The sequence below is a fragment of the Notamacropus eugenii genome, chromosome 1, assembly GCF_028372415.1.
Source record: "Notamacropus eugenii isolate mMacEug1 chromosome 1, mMacEug1.pri_v2, whole genome shotgun sequence".
NCBI lineage: Eukaryota > Metazoa > Chordata > Mammalia > Diprotodontia > Macropodidae > Notamacropus > Notamacropus eugenii.
Genome location: NC_092872.1, coordinates 420,985,317 through 421,009,003, shown reverse-complemented (window position 1 = coordinate 421,009,003; position 23,687 = coordinate 420,985,317). Strand labels below are relative to the sequence as shown.

Genomic DNA, 23,687 nt, shown 5'->3' with positions numbered 1-23,687 from the left:
AATCCCCACAACACCAACTATTTGCTAAATAAAATTAGAGAGGAAAGGTCATGCATTTAACTGTAAAATTAAGGAACTTCAAAAAGTTGGAGAGCAGAGTACCAGGGTGAAAAGTACGGAGGATGCTGAGGTCTGTGCCATCTCCTACACAGACTCAGCCTGATGCTCCTAGTGTGCTAAGGGAACTCCAGTCAGGCAACCTTGCCCCATGTGCCCTTGGAGGCAGAAGACTTGCATTTCACAACCCTTGCTGCGTCTCCTCAGCTAGACTGGGGACTCTCCTTGGGCAAGGACTTCCACTTTCTATCACCAGGACCTAACAGTACCTCGCACAGGGGAAGCATTTAATGAACAGCATGTTGATGAACCTAGAGGAGGCTGTCCCTTCTCTGGGCCTATTTCCTCATCTGTAGAATGGGAATGATAAACACTATCATCCAAGCCTTTAGGTTTTTCATGCTCTGGCCCTAGCCCACCTTTTCAGGCTTACCATAGCACAGAGAGCAATAATAACCACTAACACTGACAGAGCGCTATGTTCCAAGCACTGTGCGAAGCACTTATAATTATTGTCTCATTTAATCCTCCTAATAACCCCAGGAGGTAAGTGCTCCTATTATTCCCATTTTACCGATGAAAAAAGGAAAGAAGGGAAGTGACTTGCCTAGAGTGTCTGAGGCTGGATTTAAAGCTAAGTCATCTTCCTGGCTGACCCTGTACTATCTCACAGCACAGTGCCACCCAGCTACATTCTGGAAGGCCTGGATTCAAATCCAGTCTCACATAACTCCGAACAAGTCACAACCTTTGAGTCTGTTTCCTCATCTGTAAAATTAATAGCATCTTCCTCAAAGGACAGTTGTGGGGATTAAATAATACATAAAACATTTTGCCACACTTAGCATTATTCAGCCACATCCAAGACTTCACATGCCCATCTGGGATTTTCTCAGCAAAGATACTGGAATGGTTTGCATTTCCTTCTCCAACTCATTTTACAGATGAGGAAAATGAGGCAAACAAGGTTAAATGACTCATACAGGGCCCACAGCTAGCATCTGAGGCCAAATTTGAACTCGGATCTTTGACTCCAGACCCAGGGCTCTATCAACTGTGCCACCTAGCTGCCCCCAAAGTGATATGTAAACATGAGTAATTGTTATTTGTAGACATTCAGTAAAAATGTGTTATTTCTTCCCAACAGAGGCCAGCTCTCCAGGGAGTGAGTTCTCCTTTCTCCTCCCCCCACAGATCTTTCCATATCCAAGGGATTCTCCTGACACAGTCTTCCTCCCATGTAACCTACCCATGGTTATTCTGTTAGAGCCTTTGTCTTGCTCAGCATCCAAAGGCCTTTCATATGTTAAGGTTGCATTCATATGCTAATAACTCAACTAGCTAGTGAAGTAGTTATTTTTTTGCTGAATTTATTATTAGACCTTTGTGGGGAAGTGAAAAGCACCAGCAGGTTAATGTGGGCTGGATGGGGCTGGGTTTCAGGTCCGACTCACTAACATCTGGAAGACACTGGTCTTAAGGGGCAGCATGGCCCAATGCCAACACTAACAGAAGTACAGAATGTTAGAGAGAAAGGACCTTTAAGATCATGGACTCTAGTTCTTAATCTTTCTTATGCCACAGACCCCTCGGGCAGTCCAGTGCTGCCCATGGCCCTTCTAAGAATTTTTAACAACATAAAATACATAGGATTACAAGGGAAATCAATTATACTGAAATAGTTATCAAAAAAAAACTTAAAAACAAGGTCATGGAATCCAGGATAAGAACCAATTAAGTCCAACCTTACTTTTCAGATGGGGAAACTGAGGCCCAAAAAGGAGAAATAACATGTCCAACGCCATAAAGAGCAATTCCTGGAACTAGAATTCAAGTCCAGTTCTGGTTCTCAATCTGCCCCCAAAGCCCTTTAAAAAAAGGGTATTCTACCCAATGCCCTTGTCTATGCAGTCTCCTATTCTGCAAGACCATGAAGTCCCACTTTCACTGAAAGAACTACCTGCCTTCTGCATTTTTCCAATTATACCCAACCCTAAGGAAACAAAATAACTACAAAGATGACATCCAACATTAACAAGGTGCTTTTACTTTCCAAACAGGTTTACCTCTTATCCTCACAACAACCCAGTTATATAGGAAAGAAACCACAGTATCATCACACCCACTGTACCAGCACAGCCTTAGCTCTGACCCTAGGGACAGAGGCTGGGTCTTCTGTCTTATTCCAAACTGGAATCCTCTCTTCTTAATCTTTTTGAACTGACAATAAATTCTTTGCAACCCAAAGATGAGAAGGAAACACCCATAAGACTGGCTCAGTGTATACACTACCCAGCCAGCTCAAGAAGGTAGCCAGTCCTAAAAAGTTTCTGCTTTATGGGGTGACAAAGTGTAATGGGTTAAAATCACACAGTGGCCCTGATGAAACTTGTCTTCATTAAAAGCCTTCAATGTGATATTAAAGATCCAAGATAAACTATTCATGCCTGATTCTTAAACCAGGATTCTTTAGTCTCCACCAAGTTTCTTCTCTGTGTGGAAAGGAGTGAGCAAAGTGTCATGAAGAAATATCAAGCAGCCTAGATGCTCAGTCAGTATCAATCTCATAACACACAGTTCTAATCCTCACAGGATCACAGAATGAAGAGTTGAAAGGGACCTAGATGCCATCCAATTCCCTCATTTTACAGATGAGGAAACTGAAGCCCAGAGAAGTGACTGGACCATAGAATGTGTAAGAAGAAATAATACGAAATAAGAGTAGGAAAATTATTTGGGGACAGTCCAGGAATGGCTTTAAATATTAAAGATGATTCAACTTGACAAATGAAAAACCACTGAAACAAAGATGGTCTTTCCAAATTTGAAGGTAAAATGTGGATTCCAAGGCAGTGTTCTTTAAAAAATATTGGAGGGAGGACACAAGGAGCAGTATCTGTAAGACAAAAGGAACTAAATGCAGTTATAGGCCAGTTATTCTTCTAGGTTTGTTTTGACTGCCACTGGAGAATCTAGGGTTGACTCAATCTCCAGAGCCACCCCTCTCTTCTTTCATGAAACCTGTTCAGATCCCCAGCCAAGCACTGGCCACCTCTTCTCTAAGATATCACTTAACCTGATGGAGCAGAGATGGAGAAGAGGGGCCAATGCCAGAAGACAGGAGATGCACAACAGGATTAGTCCTCAGAAAACCCCCTCCAGTTGAGGACAAAGGGTATGTACATAAGTCATAATACTGCTGTGATTCATAATAGCACTTCTGAGATTTGCAAAGTGTTTTTCTCATAACTCTGTGAGGTAGGCAGTTCAAATGGTGTGATTCTCATGTCACAGATGAGTCAAGAGTTTTGGAGCCTATGTGGCTTGTAAATAATGACAACAAGGGCCTTGACAAAAAGCTAGGTGGTATAGTGACAACATGAGAGTTCTAGTGAGGAAGATACTGAAGTCAAATCTTATCTACGACATTTACTAGCTGTGTGACCCTGGGCAAGTCACTTAACCTATCTGCCTCAGTTTGCTCATCTGTAAAAAGGGGATAATAATAGCACCTACAAAAAAGTAATAATAGCACCCATCTCACAGGGTGGTTGTGAGAGTCAAATGAGGTAAGACATAAAAAGCATTTTGCAAAACTTTAAGGTGCTATGTAAATGCTAACTATTACTATTGGCAAATGGGTGGATAATAAAAACAATCTCATTGCTAGAGCATTTCAAAGTTTACAAAGAGATTCCTTCAAAACAATCCTGAGAAGCAAGTAATGCCAGTATTCTCTCCATTTCACTGATGAGGTATAAATTGACATGGCATGCCCAGGGTCACATTTAAGAGTCAAGACTTTAAACACCCACCAGGCACACTGCTAGGGGAACAAAGAAAAAAAAATGACAAATCTGCCCTCAAGGTGCTTACAATCTCTTAGTAGAAAACAATATGTGCGTAAATAAGCAAAATATATACAAAATAAAGAGCAGGTAATGTGGGGAGGAGGAATGGGGTGCATTAGGAAAGGCCCCCAAATTGGGGCTTCTCATTCTGAAGCCAGGATTCTTTAGTCTCCACCAAGTTTCTTCTCAGTGTGGAAAGGAGTGAGCCAAGTGTCATGAAGAAATATCAAGCAGCCCAGAGGTTCAGTCAATATCGATCTCATAACACACAGGACCACAGAACAAAGAGTTGAAAGGGACCTAGATGCCATCCAATTCCCTCATTTTACAGATGAGGAAACTGAAGCCCAGAGAAGTGATATGACCTGCCCAAGGTCACATAAGAAGCAGGGCTAGGATTTGAATTCAGATTCTTGGACTCCAAAGTCCATATTCTTTCCACTATATTATCCTGCATCCCCTAGTGATTTGCATACGTTTCATCTTTCACTAGTCTATAATGAATGCCCTTCAAGGGCAGGGCCCAGCTTACTCTCTTTACATCTCAACCATCTCCTTACATAGTGCTTTGAGGTAACAAAGTCTGAGTGAATCAAATGAATGTGGGATGAACTTCTAAGATGAACTGATAAAAAGAACAGTTAAATAGGGCAGAGAAAACGACATGACAACTCTGAAAATGGAAGAAACAAACACAAACCAGAAGCGAATGGTATGAAATTACAAGGAACAAACTTGGTCCCCAAGGAAAGATAGAGATGTCTCCCCCAGTTCCTTTCCAGAGTTAGATATCTATGGGTATGGAACACTTCATGTTTTCAGATTTTTTTTTAATGTATTGATTTGTTAATTTTTTTCTTTTGAAAAATCTTTGTTTTATGGGATGGCCCTGTGGAAGGGAGGTCAGGGAAGGATACCAAGGGAAATGTAGGTAATGCAAAAACCATTGATTTCTTGGGGTTTTTTTTAAGAAATGTAAAAATACAGCAGGAAGTAAGTTGGGATAAAAATTGTAGAGAACCTGAATGCCAATCTAAGGGGCACAGACTTGAAGCCGCAGGCCTCCCACCGAGGTGAGAGTGCCATGCACAAAACTGGAGTTAGAAAGATTCCTTTGGCCTCATGGGCAGGATGCACAGAAGGGACAGAAATCAAAGGCAGGAAGGGAAATCAATCAGGAAGTGTTGACACTTGTCATGAGAAGGGATGAGGGACTAAATCATACTGTGCTGGGGTGGGGGGTGCGCGGCGCGCAGGGTGGCGGATACAAGAAAGCTCAAAGGAAACAGAGAGAGAAGTTGAGAAGGTTACACCAACCACGATCATCAAGCCTGGTAGGGAATGACTATCATAGATAGAAATAATGAAGCCAAGAAGAGGGAGAGAGGCAGGGAGAAAGGGAAGGAGAGAAGGAGAGAGAAGGACAGGTAAAAGGAGAGGGGGGAAGAGAGAGGAAAAACAGATAAAGGAAGATGGGGAGACTGGGAAGAGAGCCTTTAGAAGACAAGGAAGACTGAAGCTTCAGGGAGCTTTTATTTTTTAAAAAATTAATAATATTATTAAATGCAACAAAAGGGAAAGTGGAAAAAAGGACCAGCTGAGAGACAATGAATGCCACTCTTTATGGCCCCTTGGACACCACCTTGTCTCAGGTAAACAGGCATCCCAAGTACAACAGGAACTCTCCCAAAGACCCTCCTTTTCATGTCCTCAATAGGAGGGCAAGATCATGTTGAAAACACGCAACTAGGGGAAAAGCCAACTTTCCTGGTATTAACAAGGCAGGAGGCCACTGAATCTCAAGGCTTCTTGAAAGCACCAGGTAATTTCCAAGGAAAGGGAAAAGAAAAGCCAGAGCCAGGGCAGAGATTCTGCAGAACCAAGAAAAGAGTCCAGCATTCATCTTCACACCCAGGACAGATCCAAAATCACACTTCTCTCTCTGCAGGCACCATGTGAATCCACAGAAGGAGACTAGAGGCAGACTTTGCTCTTGTACCACAAATCAATTAAGCCCCTGAAAACTTTTTTTGAATAAGTTATTTTGAAAAAATAAATTTTCAAACTCATACCCTGCTTAGGAGCCACCTAAGGCAGGGAACACATCTTTATGCCCCTAAGAAAAGTCAGAAAAGAAAAAACAACTACAACGTCAAAATCCCATATTTTCAAGACAAGATAAGTGTCCGTGAAGTGTGGCTCTGCTTTAGGGTACCCAAGATCTGCCGGGCCTTTTCCTGCATAAAAAGCTGGTCTCTGGTTCCACCACAAGCCACGACTTTCCAAGCATTGGACATCTAAGGAAGAGAAAAAGGGTTTATTAATTTCCAGAATCAAATTAACCTTCTTCCAGAACAGATTTATGGTCTCCCCTCAACCCCAACTTCTAATGCCATCCCCTTTAAGGATGTAACCCTCTAAGTTTTCTTTCCCTCTAATTTGCATTAATCTTCTACATTCTGATTTATATTATGTGGTCTTCCTACTCTCCTGCCCCCCCATAAGAACATAAGCTTCTTGAGGGGAAGGAAGGTTTACTCCCACTGCCTAATGCAGTGCCCAACATAACTGTTAGCACTTAATAAATAAATGCTTGCTGATTAAGAGTAAACCTCTAGCCCCAAAGTCCCCAACTTAGGGGATCACCGGAGAAAACAAGAGCCTCAGGTCTGCTAAAAAGGATTCAAATGCAAACAATAAGCACTGATCCTCGATACCTGAAAAAATTAGTTCTAGAAAAATCAAGCCCCAATACTTGTGATACAGGAAATATTTCTGTTTGATCCCCTGCTGGAATGCAGCAGGAGCTTTGGATTTGGAGACAAATGATTCAAGTGCAAACCCCAGCTTTGCCAATTACTAAATCAATGTCTATGGGCAAGACTCAGCTTCTCTGGGCTTCTGTTTCCTCATCTGAACTTTTTATTATTCTTCTAATTCTATAAAGTAATCCTGGAGCAGCAGCTTGACTGCTATGGCATCGAACAGATTAACGTGAGTAGCAGCACCAACTTTATTATAATTGGTTTGTCCTACCTGTGAGTAAGAAGGATCTGGGTTTGAGCTGCAGCTCAAACACCTGGTGAATGACTGACTTCTCCTTTCCCAGACTCAGTTTGTCCATTTTTAAAATGAGTAATTTGCACTACTCACTTTCAAAGAATGGTTGTCAGGGAAAAATTTGGAAACTTTAAAATGTGATAAAAAAATAAATAGGTGTTGTGATCAATACTTCTCCTACCAGTTCACATGCAGACAGCTCTCCTCCCTCATGGAAAGGAAGCAATGAAGTTGAACTCTTCAGAAGGTAATGGACTAAATGTAGTCAGGGTCCTAATCCTGGCTCAACCAATAACTAGCTCTGTGACCTTGGAGTGATTCACATTTTTTGGAAAACAGCTCAAAGGTCATCAAGTCTAAGCCCTTCATTTTACAGATGAGGAAACTGAGAGCCATGAAGGTGACTTGCCCAAGGTCACAAAGCTAGGGAGCAGCAGGTCAGCATTTGAACACAGGTCCCTAGATATCAAATCCCTTTCTGTTCAGCATAGTTCCCCCTCCCCTCCCTCATCTTTCCAACAAAAATTTGGACTCACAATCAAAACTATGCCTGAGAGCAGATACTCTTCCCCCACTGAGGGAAAGCTGTAGCACTGACTGGCTGGGCTGTTGGCCCTCAGACGCCACCACGCAGAAAGACTAACTCAATTCTCAGACAGACACCCTAGGAGGCTCATACACTGAACAGAGCAGACATAAGCAACCTAAGGAAAACCTTCCAGAAGGGTGGCTTTTGTCCAACTAAACACAAGCAACATGGTAAGAGAAATAAATAGGCTTTTAAGGTTCAAGGTTCTCTCCCTCCATGAGTTCCTAACAGGTGAACAAAACCCTGGCTAGGCAAGAATTAGCCAAGTCACAGCATGCTCCTTTTCTGCTTCATCTTCCAATCCCTTCACGAACTCCCAAAGACAGGAACACCCATCAGAACTGGAGACCCTGGAGGAGAGGGTCTGAAGGTGGTTCATTATTTCATGCTGCCCGAACCGAACCCTCCATGCACTCACTAAATCCCCAAGAAGCACAAACAACCACCAGTCCCCTGAGCACTCTGGGCTAGTTCTTCTCTCAAACCATTCGTTACATCACAATAAAAGCCACATCATGACTCACCGGGGCAGGGCCCTGGAAATGGCTCAGTGTCTTCGGGAATGAAGCCTTCTCCGGCTTTGCCTGTAGGAACCCTCGGTTGAGCAAGCTATTGTCATCTTTGCTGCTTGAGGAGGTCAGGTTGAGGGAGCTGGACAAGAAGTTTGTTGGCTAGAAAAAAAAAATCAAGCAGAGATTTCATCATGTAGCCTGGGACGAGCACAGAAAGACTTGTTCTACAGCTGCCTCATTCCACTACCTGGACTCTCAGAGGTTGCCTGACCATAGCAGGCCAAGACTTCAGGTGGCAGAGGAAGACACCAAGCAGCAAGTTAATCCAATGCCCTTAAATACGTCGATGACATCATGCTTCTCTGAAAAGACCCATCCATTTCTTCTTAACTCTCAACTGTATAAACTGTGTTTGAATGGACAAGGTTCAATGCCTAAAACTGTCCTTTTGCAATTTCCTATGTTCTATTCAAACCCCCAACTACAGGCCCAGTGGAACAGGAGATCTCTAGCCTGACTAGACAGTACTTGGATCTATAAGAGCATAGGAAATTTAAGGACAGGACCAAAATATCCCTGTATTCTAGAACATCTAGCTCAGTGGGGAATGGAAAGGGGACTCATGAAAACAGAGCTAGGTAAGACCTGAGAAGTGGTTTCTAGCTTCACATCTCTCAAACATGACCCCTTCTCTCCACTCAGAGGGCCATGGTCTAGTTCAGGCCTTCATCTCCTCTTACCTGGACTACTGCCTCCTATTGCCTCCTCCTTGTTCCAATGTTCCTCCATAAAATTATCCAAGTGGCCTTCCTCAAAGAAGACACGCCATCCCTCAGCTCTGGGTATTTTCTCAGGCTGTGTTCCCCTTTGCCCCCATGCCTGTAACTGATCTGATGACTGACCCCCCTGGCTTTCTTGAAGTTCCAACTAAAATCCACCTTTTAAAGGAAGCCTTTCCTAACTCCCTTAAGTCCCTTTGAATTATTTCCTATTTATCCTGTACACAGCTTACTTTGTATATATGTGTGTGTTGTTGCCCCCCACTCTATGCAAGCTCCTTGAGGGTGTTGGTGTTCAGTAGTTTTTCCATAGTGTCTGACTCAAGACCCCATTTGAGGTTTTCTTGGCAAAGATATTAGAGTGGTTTGCCATTTCCTACTCCAGCTCATTTTATAGATGAGGAAACTGAGTCAAAAAGTGTTAAGTGACTTGCCCAGGGTCATCCAGCTAGAAGGTGTCTGAAGCTGCATTGAACTCAGGTCTTCCTGACTCTAGCACTCTATCCACTGTACCATCTAGCTGCCCTTCCTTGAAGGCAGGGAATATCTTTTGCCTCTTTTTGGATTTCCAGAGCTTAGTTCAGTACCTGTTACCCAGTAGGTTTTTAATAAATGTTTATTAATTGACTGACTTATGTGACCATACTGTTACCACTCCCAAACGCAGTAACTCTGGCAGCCAGCTCCCTCCTATTACCCTTAGGATCAAGTATAAATTTCCGTTTGGAAATTAAAGCTTTCCACAAAAATTATTTTAGAGTTCTTCATGATCTAGTCCTTTTCAATCTTTCCCATTCTTCTTGTAATACACCCCTCTATAAACTCTAGCCATTCTGGCCTATTCATCTTCCTCCATCTCCCACCTCTGTCTTTGCACTGGCTCTCCTTCATGCCTGGAACATTCTCTTCTCTGCCTCTTAAGAATCCCTGGCTTCCTTCAGGACTAAGCTTAAATGCTACCTTCTATAGGAGGCCTTTTCTCAGGCTCCTCAGCTGCTTTGTGCTCTCCCCTTTAAGGCTGCCAACTGTATACCACACATGGATCCTCCAGTACCTATTTACATAATGTTGTCTCATTAGTACTGCTTTTGTCTCTGTATCCCTTGCACTTAAACCCCAGAGCTTGGGCCATGACAGGTGTTTAATGAATGCTTGCTGATTAGCTAGCTGACGATGGCCAAACTTTTATCTTATAAAATATAGCTAAATATTATCATCAATAGTGCCTGACTGGACATCAGGAATAGTGGAGTTCAAATCCTGCCTCAGATACTAACTAGCTACACCTACTAACTGTAGGACTAACTGGCTATGCAACTATGGGGGTAAGTTATTTAACCTGTTAGCCTCAGTTTCCTCATTTGCAAATGACAATAGTAGCACCTATCTCACATGGTTGTTGTGAAGATTAAATGGGACAATTATCCAAAGCATTTTACAAACCTTAAAGAGCTATATAAATGAAAGCCATTATTATCAGTTATATTATTTCACTGAAGGAAAGTGAAGGCAGGTGGAGTCAGTGACTGGGCCAAGACTAATACCCATGTTTCCTGGCTCTGTCTAGAGTGATTACCACTATGCCATGCTGCCACCACTCCCTCCTCCAACATCTTTAATTATTATTTAAGGACACAACAGCTCACGGAGAATGTGTCTACCAAGAAGTTAGCCTATAGAACTATCAAAGAAAACACACACACCCCCCAATGAAAATCTTAATTCCTTGAAGTATGTAAGTATGCAGTCACACAGCAGTCAGCCTTGGATCCTGAGTCAGAGCACCTGGGTTCAAATCTAGGCAATGCCACTTACTACTTATGTGACCTGGAACAAGCCAACCTCTCTGGACTTCAGTTTCCTCATCTGTAAAATGAGGACTGGCCTAGATGAAGCCCCTTCCAGCTCTAGATTTAAGAGAACTTATAGTGAACAACTAAGGCTAGATACCTATTAATCCACAACGATACTTCAAAACATCTGTCCTACCAGAGAGCTACAGGTACAGGAATAACTCAGACAAGGGGAATGATTAGTGTTATTGCCTGTAAGCTTCTGCTACCCAAGAGGCTTCACCCCAAACAATTTTAGTCAGTAAACACAGAGCCATTTCAATCTTCGTTCACTGAACAAAGCAAGACTTCTTTAAAAGGATCAAAAGGACACTTTCATTTCTGCTCCAAGCTCCAGGGACACCTGCCGTTGTTCTCACAAGTAGGTCCAAGACTCAGTAAAAATACCCTTTGTCTCACCCTCCCCCCCCCATCTTCTGCTGAAAGCCCAAGACATTCCCTCCTTCAGCCAAACTCCACAGCTTAGCTGTTCAAAACTATGGACCAATTACCACACCACCAACACATATGTGATCTTCATTTCCCTATGACATGGAGCATGCTGACCCAGTGAGTCCTACCTTTTTCAGCAAAAAACGGTGACAGAGAAAACCATGAGTTGAGACTAGATTCTAATAAAGGTTCTTTCAATTCTGCGTGACCCTGGAGGGCTGGGGGAATGGGAGTGTTTCCATGCTTGTAAAATGAAAGGTTTGGACTGGCTCATTTCTAAGGTCCTGTCCAATCCTCATGTTATAAATGTCATTTATTACAAAGTTTACCCACAGACTAAGGGCCTTGAAACATCTTTTATGAAAGGCTGAACAATCTGTATGTTATTTGTCCTAAACTCTTTGCAACTCTGGGTCAGCACTACTAGGATGCCTACTATTAATTCTCCTTGTAATGATATGAGTTCACCCACTTTCCCCTGCAAATCTAGGGGGTAAGGGGAGAATTCCCAGTGTGTGACAATTATGTTCTCTTACCTGGTTTCTTTTAATACACACAGTCTTTGGCAGGGAAGACACCATAAGCTTCAGATCTTCATCCACTATGTCGAGGGCAAGAGATTTTCGGACTTTCTTAATTGGACTCCGATGTAGCTAGAAGACAAGAGAAGAAAAAGGCAGTTAAGGAAAGAGATTAGGGATGAATACCTATCATACAATTTAGTAAATGCTTATTATGTGCTTGTTCTGTTTCAGGCATCATGCTCAGCACTGACGACGGACACACACAAAAAAATGTCATTTCCTGCCCTCAAGAAGCTAACAATCTACATGAAAGGAAGACACAGTAAGTGTACAAATATGTATGATCCAAGGCATAATGCAACAGGAGCAAAAAAAAAGAGAGGGTCTAGTAGCTAAGGAGGAAAATGGATTTTCCTCTGAGGGGTGAGCAGATTGAGGGCAGTGAGGGAGAGCTTCAAACAGAAAGGCTGGTAGACAGACAAGATAATAAGGAACAAAGGAGTAAGAAGCTTCCAGTCCAAAGTCCTGATAAACTTTCTCCAAAATCTGAGCCCCAGTCAGAGCATACAGAGGCTAGGCTGGGCTGGGCTGGACTGGGCTAAGGTGAGGTGAGGTGAGCCGGCAGACTCTGGTGCCCCAGGGTTCTATAAACAACAGGTGGCCATGGACAGGAGAGGAGAAAGATCCCATTCACAATAGAAATATTTACAGCATTCCTGATAATGGCAAAAACAGGAAGGGGAGAGTGGGGAGAGAGAAGCAATTTAGCAAAACTCTAGCAAAAAAAAAAAAACCTAGCAAAAATCTACCCATCAATCCCATCTGGGAGCATGTGCAGTATTCAATGCCCAGAGTGCCCTATTTCTTCACAGAAGAGAAAAAGGATCACTCTTTGAACCTTTCCCCAGGGCCAACTTTGGTCAGGTTACCATAATTAGAGGGCTCACTTCCGAATTAAGCTTCTTTTTAAAGGAGTAACGGAAAGATGGCCCTTGCCTTTGAGGATCCTACAACTCAGAGGAGACAGGCTACCATGTGTGCGCACACACACACACACACACCCATAAATAGTTCCACAGAGGTCACTGTAATTTTTTTCATTAAAAAAAAAAAAAGAGGGAAGACCGCTAGGTTGTTTTTACAGAGTTATTACAATAAGATAAGGCACTGTTTGGCAAAGGAGGGCATGTGTGAGTGGGGGGGGGGGGTCTATCACTGGGTAGAGTTACAGTTTTATCACAAATTCACACAGCTGAATATACATGCTGGTAGCACGGGCGGACAGTGGAGGGGGGATGTGTTTTGAAGTAGAAGAGAATTCACTATGTGCGTTAAATGTACGTGTTTCTACTACTCACACATACTACAAGGCTTCAAAAGGTTATAGGATCTTAGTTCAACTCCCTCATTTCACAGATAAAGAAAATGGTGCTTAAGGAAAGTCAAGTAACTTGCCCAAATTCAATCAATCAACAAACAAGTATCTACCGTTGTTCAGTTGGTTCAGTCATACCCTGACTTTTCTTTCTTGACAAAGACACTGGAGTTATTTACCATGTCTTCTCCAGGTCACTTTACAGATGAGGAAACTGAGACAAACAGGGTTAAGTGACTTGACCGGGGCCACAGAACTCATAAGATAAGAGTCTGAGGCAAGGTGAACTCAAGTCTTCGAACTATTCTAGTATCTTTGCCAAGAAAACCACAGGACAGGACATGACTTAACTCACCACTAACACCTTCCTGACTCCACGTTCTGCACTCTATCCACTTACTCTGTGGAATACAAATAAAGTGAAAGGGACAATCTGTCTTCCTAAGTTTACACTCTAATGGGGAGACAACAGAAACATGAGCAGGTATGTACAATATAACTATAAACAAGGCAGCTAAGTGGCGCAGTAGATAGCATGCTAGATGGGGAGAGTTCAAATTCTGGTTGCGACAATTCTTATGGGACCCTGAGCAAGCTGCTTAACCCCTGACCCTCCATGACCTTATCTGTAAAATTGTGCTAATAAGAGCACAGGGCTATTGCAGGATCAAAGGAAATATCTATATGTAAAGTGCTTTGTAAACCTTAAAGTGATCTATAAATGCAGTTAAATATTTATTATATATTATGAGTACACATATACCATATAATATAAACACAGTAGTCAAACACAAGGTATTTTGAGAGGAAGGGCCCTCAAAATTGAGGCAATCAAGAAAGGCTTCAAGTACAAAGTGATACATGAATTTCTTGAAGGAAGAGGAGGATTCTTCTTGGGTGGCATTTGAACTCAAGATCTCTGACTACACAGTATACTTTATATTGCCTATCAAACACTGTGATTCCATCAAGGGGGACCCTCCCTCCTTCACTGACAAAGGCAGCAGAATCTCCCTGCCAAGCCTTGTAGACAGGCTCCTTGAGTTGCTAACACCAAAAAACTAATCCCCAGAAGGTCAGCCCTCAGGCAACAGGATTCTTCCAATTTAACCCAACTAGTCCTACAGCATGGACATAGATGAGGGAGCTAATCCTTAGAGACTTGCCCCAGGCCACACAGGGATATGATAAGAGCCTGGACCTGAAGCCAGGAGTCCTGACTAACCAGACCCATCATCCTTTCTACAATACCACAACTCTTATTTCTCTGTTCTGTGGCAGTTAACTGAGCTTTTTCCATGAGTCCTCCGCCGTGCCCTGTCCTGGTGCAGACATCATGGAATCATAGATTAAGAGCTGCCAAGTACCCATGGTAGAAGAAACTAAATCTAATTCCTTCATCTTACAAAGGAGAAAACTGAGTCCCACAGAGAGAAAACAACATACCCAAGGTCAGTAAAGTCAAGAATTGAAGTGAGGTCCCCTTCCTCCAAGTCATGTCCTTTACATCAAATGTCGGCCAAGGCACAGAGCAATTATCTGCATCGGGGAAGGGTGTACCCCACATGGGTGAAATTACTAGTCCTTTGAGGTACATATCCTAATACTTTACTGTCTCCTATAGGGTAGCCAAAAAGGACTTTAGAAATTCTTAGAACACAACACCCACTTCTGAATTCTGCTTCTATTTCTTTCCTGATACACAGACAAGTTGCTCCCCTTAGAGTCCTCTAGTTAAACAAAGGGACAGCCTTCCAACTTCCAATTAGTAAATGGAACTGTGAGAAGCATCTTGGCATGGGAAGATTGCAGAAAGTGACAAACTGAAACAAGCAGAAACAAGTGAACAATATACACGACTATAACAATGTGAATGAAAAAGTAGCTAAAAGAAAGTCAATACACAATGACTACCACCATTTAAAAGGAGAGAATTTTAAAAACAGAAATTGAATGCTACGTAATTACAATAATCGAGGCCCACAAAAAGTTAAGAAATTGGACTATCCTCTCCCTTCTTTACCTAGAGGCAAAGGAAGCACGAGGATAGAACATTATAAATACTATCAGACAGGACTGACATGCTGATTGGTTTTGCTGAATTGCATTTTTCCTCTTTCTTTTAAGTCTTTGTTAGAAAGCGATGGTTCTCTGGGTAGGTGAGGAAGGAGGGAAATCTATTCAGAAATGAATGTGATTTTAAAACAAAAGATCTGAATAAAAATAAGCTTTATTTTGAAAGGCAAAAAGCCAAGTCAAAATCTGAGCAACTGAAAAACCAATGAAGTCCTAAAGAAAAGGTAATTTAAAATGGTTCTTTCCTCAAAGCAGAAGACAGGTACTACTGTCTTGACAACACGGTATCAAATAATGGTCTCTTTATTGTGTATTTTAGTTCTGGTGTTTTGTTTGTTTTTTGTCGGAGGAAGGGTTCAATTCTGAGGGAAGGATGAGTGGGAAATGAGGATGCTAGAAACATAAGGCATCAATAAAATGTATTACAAATATTTTTTCCCCCAAAGTTTCTTGGGATGGTTTCTTTCTCCTCTGTATTTAAATAGTAAAGCGATAAGCATATCTTAAAATAATTTTCCAGAAACTGGTTGCTGGATGTCCTAATAATTTGCCCACCTGTCTCAAGTAATACAGCCAGGAAAATGAAAACAGAGAGGTCAAAGAAATGAGATGAGAATGAGCCCTGAAAATGTACCCTTGTTATTATTAAATGATAAATTATACTGAGTGTTATACTGGAAATTAAAAGATCCAAGTTCTAATTTGGGTTCTGATAATGACTGGCAGTGTGACCTTGGTCAAGTTCCATTCCCCTTTCCTGGGCTTCAGTTTCCTCATGTGTAAAGTGAGTAAATTGAATTAGACTTTATTAAGTCCTTTCTAGATCTATCATTCCAACTGGACTGAGTTCAGCACTGGCTAGGCTACTGAGAAATAACTCTGTAGGATTTAACAGTAAAGACAACCAACTCTGAAAGACTTAGGAACTCTGATCAACTATCAATGAAACATGCTATCTACTTCCAGAGAGAGAGCTGACAGACTCAGAGTGCAGACTGAACCCTATTTTCTTTTATTTCTTTTGCTTTGCCAATCATCTCTAAGCAATGACCTTTGTTTTTCTTACCTTCTCAATGTGTGGGGGAATAGGAGTGGATAGGGGGAAGAATTTGGAACTGAAAATTAAATCCTATATTTTTTTTTAAAAAGAATTCTATAGGTCAATGGGGACCCAAAATCATATTTTGGGGAACACTCCAATGTGACTATTGACCAACAAGCATTTATTAATTGCCTACAATGTGGCAAGGCACTTGGGAATACAAAAATAACAACAAAACGGTCCTTGATAAAGAGGAAAGAGAAAGGAATATTGGTCGATAATTCCCTCTGGCTACATCCTTCTGGTTCCCTCTTACCTGAAGGTGTTATCTCTGCAGGAAAAGTTCTAAAGCCCTTATTCTGAGGAAAGGCATAAAGAACCACAGTGCTACTGCTCCCCATCCTACTGCCCAAGCCCAAACCAAGTTCCTGACTCAGCCATTCTCACCTATATACTCATGGTCCTAAAGCCAGGACTACTCACACTGGGAAGCCAGAGAGCTGCAGAGAAAGTGTTTCACTTTCTTCTAAAACCACCCCTCCTCAAGCAGAATGCCCATCAATTGGGGAATGGTGGAATAAGATGGGGTATATAATTATAATGGACTACTACTGTGCTATAAATGACAAGCAGGCAGATTTCAGAAAAACCTGGAAAGACTTACATAAGCTGATGCAAAGTGACGTGAGCAGAAAAGAGAACACTGTACACAGTAACAGCAACACTGTACAATGACTAGGAATGACTTAGTCTACAATGACTTTTACTCTTCTCAGCAATACAATGATCTAAGACAATTCCAAAGGTTTCACAATGAAAAATTCTGTCCACATCCAGACAAAGAACTAATGGAATCTGAATGCAGATCAAAGCATATTATTTTTACTTTCTTTTTCTCATGGTTTTTTTTTCCTTTGGGTTCATTCCTTTTTTTACAACCTAATATGGAAATCTGTTTTACATGACTGCACATGCATAACCTGTATCAAACTGCTTATCATCTCAGGGAGAGGAGAGGGGATAAAGGCAGGGAAAATCTAGAACTCACTTTCTTTAAAAAAAAAAAAAAAGGTGCTAAAAGTTGCCTAAAAAACCAAAATACTATTAAAAATAGAAATAAAAACTAAAAACCCTCAACCCCAATAACAGCAAGACAAGATCAACTCACTCCTTGTTTCCTTTTCTGCTTCTCAAGCTTCACGTCATCTTCTATGATCAGCTCAATGCCAGCCTCAGTCCGAAGAACCTCCTTCAAGTCTTCTTCCAGGTGAGGGGTCTGGGGCTGAGGAGTGTCATGGTCACAGGAGCATTAGGAGAGAAGAGCTATACAACACATACCCCCAGTGTAACCTAACCCACTTGGAGATGACCAGTTATGGGCTCTAAGGATAGGAAGATAATCCCCAGAAGATTAGCAGCTATGTTTTTATAATTCTATCCTATCCTGGTTCTCCAACAAGCCCTCTGACAGCACCACCTACCTGGTCTTTTGGCTCCTTGTCTTCTTTTCCCCTACCCCCACACCCCAGAAAAGATAGACAACAGTATGATAAACTGGAAAGAGCTCTGGACCAAGAGTCAGAAGACACAGGTTCTAGTTCTTCCACTAACCCAGTGTGTGACTCCAAATACATCACTGTTCTTCTCTAGACCTCAGTTTCTCCATAAATAAAATTAGGAGGTTAGAAGAACTGATCTCTAAGGCCCTTGTTATTCTTTCATCCTATAATTCTATGACTTCATAGTCTCTAAAGGTCCCATCCAACTCTAAAATTTCACAAGCTCACAAGAAGCTCATTTAAAAAAATAAAAAAATTTTTTAAATGACATTAATGTCAAGTGTTTGAGGGCAAATTTACGCTTAATGGTTTTAGTTCCTCTCTAGACAGTCTTACTAGATGTTACCAATAAGATTTTTCTAAAAGGATTGAAAATTTAAGAAACCCCATTGTGATAACACAGCTAAAAGGAACAATGAGCTTGTACTCGTCCTTGAGTTCATAGCTTCTTCACTGGGGTACAGCCTAAAATAAACACAAACATTGGCAAAAAACTAATCTTTCCCTTATATGAAGAAAAAAAATTCCAAGTGTTGTTCTAGAAATGCTGAGTTTGAGCTTAAGATTCTGAAGGCCAAAGGGTCACTCTAATGAAGGAACTACCCACTTCCAAGACAACGTGTTCAAGCATGCCTTCATCCTAGTTTCCATAGTTAAATACCAATGTATATCAATGCAGGGGAAGTCTAAGAAAAATCTGAACCTACTAGCTTCAGGTTACTATAAAAATAGTCTGAGGAAACACAGGCCATTGAAAGCATCTTAGGCCCTATGCAGGAAATCCATGTAACCATGCACGTACCAGAGGTTTTAGTGGTCCATATTTCTCCAGGGCATTCTTGAAAGGCGTGGGTGTGTGGGGAGTGTTGTCCATTGAGTATTTCTGATCCGGGGTAACGAAACTGCCAGTACATGGAGAAGAGCATGTCAGAGCCAGCAAACACAGATTTCTCCTCCTCCAATGCCCAATGTCTGTGACTACTTAAGACTGCTGACTGACTCATGAACACATTCTCTTTATTTTATTCATAAATAATAATAGCCAATATTTCTGTAGTCCTTTTACATATGCCAAGTGTTTACTATCCATGATCTCATCTGAGTCCCACAACAGTTCTGGGAGCTAAGTGCTGCAAGCATGATTACGCCCATTTTATAGATAAGAAAATTGAAGCTGAGAGAGACTGAGTGATTTGTCTAGGGTCCCAAAGCAAATGAGTGTCTAAGGCAGATGTGAACCCAGGTTTCTCAAACTCCAAGTACAGCACCTTAACTATTATTCCATCCTCTGAGGGAAAATAGAATGTATCTTATAACTCTTGGAATTCAGTACCTAGAGCAGGGGTGAGGAACCTGCAGCCTCAAAGCCACATTTGGCCCTCTAGGTCTTTAGGTGCAGCCCTTGATCTGTAAAACTTTGGATATAATCAAAAGGCCGCACCCAAGGACCTAGAAGGCTGCATGGTTTCCCATCCCCAATAGAGTCTAAATTCTAAAGATCTCCAAGACAACAAATATATGAGTATTTGTCCTATCATAAAATACTTTAATCCAAGAATTCTTAACCTGGGGTAAAATAATTTTTTAATTATTTTGATAACCAGTCAATATGGATTAAGTTCCCATTATGTGCCAAGCACTGGGCTAAGCCCTGGGAATATTAAGAATCAACTAAATTTCAATATAACATAATTTCTTTGTAAATGTACAGATTTTATGAATTTAAAACCATTATTCTGAGAAAGGGGCCCCAGGCTTCAGCAGACAATAAAAAACAGTTAAAAACCTTTGACTTAAATGAAGACTTCCTTTCTCCCCAAAGACTTCCTTTTTTCAGTGGTGTTTTAAAGGAAGACATTGTGGGGGGGAGAAGGGGGTTGGAATAGATAGCATTTATATAGCACTATAAGGTTTTATAAAGTACTTTACAAATATTATCTCCATTTATCCTCACATCAACCCAGTGAGAAGTATTTTTATTATCACCCTCATTTTACACATGAGAAAGCTAAGGCAGACAAATGATAAGTGACTTGTCCAGTGTCACACAACTAAGAATTGTCTTTGGTAGGATCTGAATTCTGTCCAAGTCCAATGCTCTATCTAGTGCATCACCTAGGAGTGAGTGGCCCTGGGTGCTAGCTAGTTCTGCCCTTGCCTCTCACACTTGCTCATTATATCAGAATTTTTCATTTTTATGTGAGTTGCAGAGATGATGCCAACTTGCACTGTAAGAGGGAATTTCTCTCATTTGCGAAAATATTATACTAATAAAATCAGAAGTCCAAGCCCTATCTAAAGAATTACAAAGCAATTTATTTACAATAACCCTTAGGGTAGACAGTGTAAATATTATTATTGTTATCATTCCCATTATAAATGAGAAAACAAAAGGTCAGAGAGGTACAGCAAGCTTCTAGGTGTCAGAGCTCGGACTCACAACTGCCAGGCCCTCTGATTCGGCCTCATCTCCCTGTGCCTCAATTCCTTCATCTGTAAAATAACAGGGTTGGACTCAGTCACCAAGGTTTTTCCTGTTTGAAGTTTATGAATCTAACTTCTTGATTATATCATGTAAGTTCTCTGAGGGCAAAAACTTTTTATATTTGTAATCACTGCCTAGCATACAGAAAGCACTTAATAAATGCCTGTTAACTGATCTTAATAGATTTGAGAGAATGCCTCGAGTGGGTGCTGATATGTCATTGGCCTCTCTCACATTTGCTGTCTGGGGTTTGCCTAGGAAACAAAAGCATGGGGAGAAAAAGTTTTGGTGAGACGATGGAAGCCCCGTCAGGTCATACAGTAAGTATCTGGATACAAATCCCGGACATATCTAAACCTGGGTGTCAGGAGACTTACGCATTGCTCTTCTGGTGCAGCGGGGTCTTGTCTCGGTGCAGCGGTGTAGTGACAATGACCTTCTGGCTACACACAGGTGTGGATGTCAGCGAAGGGCTCTCTAGCTCCAAAGTGTCTTGTTTGGTCCAGAAGTTTAAAAACTGCACAGGAAGAAGAAAAAGATGAAAAGATAACAATAGAATAAGGCCCTGGGCCCTGTACTGCTCTAATCATGGACTCATAAGACTTAAGGCTGGAAAAGAAAGACATTAGAGGGCATCTAGGTGAAAATGTAAGCTCAGTAAGGGGGAAAGACTTTCCCACAATTTAGAGGTGCTCATCGGCATTTATGTTCAACTCTCCATTTGGGGTATTCAGCATTTATAGTCAACTTTCAATTACCCCAGGCAACAGAGAAACAAGATCCATACAACGAAATTCCCTTTCAGTTACATGCAAACAAAATTCCCTTTTATTTAGTCATTAGATTCTATTTTTCCCCCATTATATCTTTTTGTTTAAAAAAAAAATTAACACTGAGGCAGGGGAAATATCTTCAACTTAGGAGTCAGAAGCCTGCTATTTTATAAGCTGCTTCTGGTACTAATTAGCTGGGTGACCCTGGGCAAGGGACTTTACCTCTTTGCCTCAGTTTCCTGAGGAGACTACCTGCCTGACCTATACTACACAGGGTTGTTGACAGCAAAAAAAGTCCCCTAAATTTCTAAAAGAAGTGTGAGCTGCTGTCAATGCTGCTCCTGCCCTCTGGGAATTGTAAGACGCAATGGTCTGGGGGGGGAAGGAGAAGAAGGTCATCCAATAAACCTGGAAGAGTTGCCCCTTGGCCCATGATTACAGGTAAGGTAATGGTTCCTTAACTCAGCCTGTTTTCAGGCATGCTAAAACTACCCCTTCAATTGCTGCTTTTATACAAATGACAGCACCAGAGTGAAGAAAATGATACTAGATTTTTTTTAAATCAAAGCCATCATCATCTCGAATTTCCCTTAACCTCTACTTTTATCTGCATGGGGACAAGTAAGAGGCCGATTATCACCTGCCCAAAGAAAATTCTTTTGTTTCCATTTCACCAATAGGGAACAGAGGCTAGCCAAGCCTGAGGAAGCCATGGAATATAATAACCATAACCGCCATCATCATATTTATATAGCACTTTATGGTTTGCCAATCTTAGCTGGTATTCACAACAATCCTGAGAGGTAGATATATTACCACCCCATTTTAAAGAATAGGAAACTAAGGCAGACAGGTTAAGTGACTTTCTCAGGGTCAAACAGCTAATAAATGCCTAAGGCAGTATTTCAATTCAGGTCATCCTGATGCCAAGGCTGGTACTCCGTCCACTGTGTGACCCAGCTGCTCCAAGGTCATACAATAGGCAAAGCAGAAATCCAAACTAGGAATCCTGGCCTCAATCCCAAAATACCACCATCCTTGGACCAGGAATAACTCCCTGGGGTAGGATTAAGAAGGAAGTGAGAGACGGGGATGGGGCTCACTCTTAAATCAATGGCAACTCTGGTTCCCAAAGTTTCCTTTTACTTTTTTCACAGATCTATGTGAAAACTCAGGCCTCTCCTGATTCCAAGAGCCATTACCGACATGGCCAAACTCTGACCAAGAATGAAATCACCACATGAAACTCCTGGGCCCCCCCAGAAAACAGAAGGTTAAAGCTAGACGGGCAGGACAGTAAAGTGGAAAGGGAACAGGATTTGGATTCAGGACCTGGGTTCAAATCTCAGTTTTTCTATTACTGCCTGTCTGGCCTTGGGCAAGGTATTTAATCTCCTTCAACTATGATATGAGGGATTTAGACCAGATGACCTCTAAGTCCCCCTTCCAGCTCTAAATCTATGGGCCTACTAGCTCCTTCATCAGCAGAAGGTAGCTGAGTATAATGGGAAATACACTAGATGAGGAATGGGAAGGTCTTGGTCCCAGTCCCAACTCTACCACTCTAAAAAAACAACTTGGACAAGCCTCTACCCCACTATTGACCTCAGTTTCCTCATCTGTAAAATGTGTATTAGGCTAGATCACTGTTTTTAACATGGTGTCCATGAACTTGCTTTTTTATCATTGATAACTGAAATAATAGAAATTATTAAAATAATTGGAAATTTGGTCATTTTGATAATTGCACTTCAATATAACTGGTTTCCTCGGTAATCCTATGTACTTTATTTTAGTATTTAAAAACATTATTCTGATCAGGGAGTCCATGGGCTTCACTAGCCTCTTTGAGGTCAATGACACAAAAAAAAAGAAGCCTGGAGCTAGATGAAATCTAAGGTCCTTTCAAAAAATAAAAGCAAAAAATTGGCTCATCTCTAGTGGATACATGGAGCCATGAATCTTTCTGCTTTAATGAAAGGTGGGTCACAGAACATTGTGGAGAAGAATAATGACTGGACACTTTGCTAGGATTAGCCACACTCACACCCAAAGAAGACACATATCAAATCAATTTAAAGGATGGGCAGTTATAAAGGATGAACCATGCTATTTAAAAACAGGTTCCAGTCATTTGTAGGAATGGATCACAGTACAATGACCATAGTTGCTTCCCAGACTCAGTGATATCACAAAATTTGCCTGGTCTCTTGGTCAATCTTTTCCCAGTACATCCATTACAACATCATCCTGGGATCCTGGGGCACATTAAGAGTGCTAGGGGCTGAGGCAACTCACCTGAGATGGGGAGAAAGGAAGTGTCTTCACTGGTGTACTTTTGGGGGTGAGGCTATTACAGGAATCTACAAAGGAGTAGCTGGCATTGGGGCTGTTCTCTGTGACAGGAGAAAGAGTGACCCTTCTCTTCTTCTGCCGCTTGAGGATGGAGGGCGGGGTACTAAAGCTGACTTCAGTGTTTGGTGAGATGGGGATCAGCTCCCCGCGGCTGCCTTTACTCAGGTCAGAGATGGTATGTCCATCAAGACGGTACTCTGTCACGCTGTGGGCAGACACTGGTGGCTTGCTGAGAGTCTGCTTAACTGGGCTGTTGCTGCTACTGCTGCTGCTGTTACCACCACCGTTGGATAAATCCTCAGGCAGATCAAAGTTACTTAGGTCACACCATCCATCGGGATCCTGTGTAGGATAAGTGATACCAA

At 41.7% G+C, this 23,687-nt stretch overlaps 1 protein-coding gene across 2 annotated transcripts in view; it reads right to left on the bottom strand.

Annotated features, from left to right (window-relative positions):
• Positions 1–5,422: 5,422 nt before the first annotated feature.
• MYBL2 (MYB proto-oncogene like 2) overlaps positions 5,423–23,687 on the bottom strand; it is a 49,176-nt gene continuing 30,911 nt past the window's right edge. For both annotated transcript variants that reach the window (XM_072631463.1, XM_072631464.1), the window contains exons 8-14: positions 23,266–23,664; positions 20,572–20,711; positions 18,512–18,611; positions 17,319–17,432; positions 11,670–11,786; positions 8,082–8,228; positions 5,423–6,205 (exon numbers count right to left, since the gene is read on the bottom strand). In XM_072631463.1, coding sequence (XP_072487564.1) covers positions 6,077–6,205; positions 8,082–8,228; positions 11,670–11,786; positions 17,319–17,432; positions 18,512–18,611; positions 20,572–20,711; positions 23,266–23,664 — 1,146 coding nt within the window. In that variant the 3' untranslated portion in view covers positions 5,423–6,076. The remainder of the gene's footprint in view (positions 6,206–8,081; positions 8,229–11,669; positions 11,787–17,318; positions 17,433–18,511; positions 18,612–20,571; positions 20,712–23,265; positions 23,665–23,687) is intronic.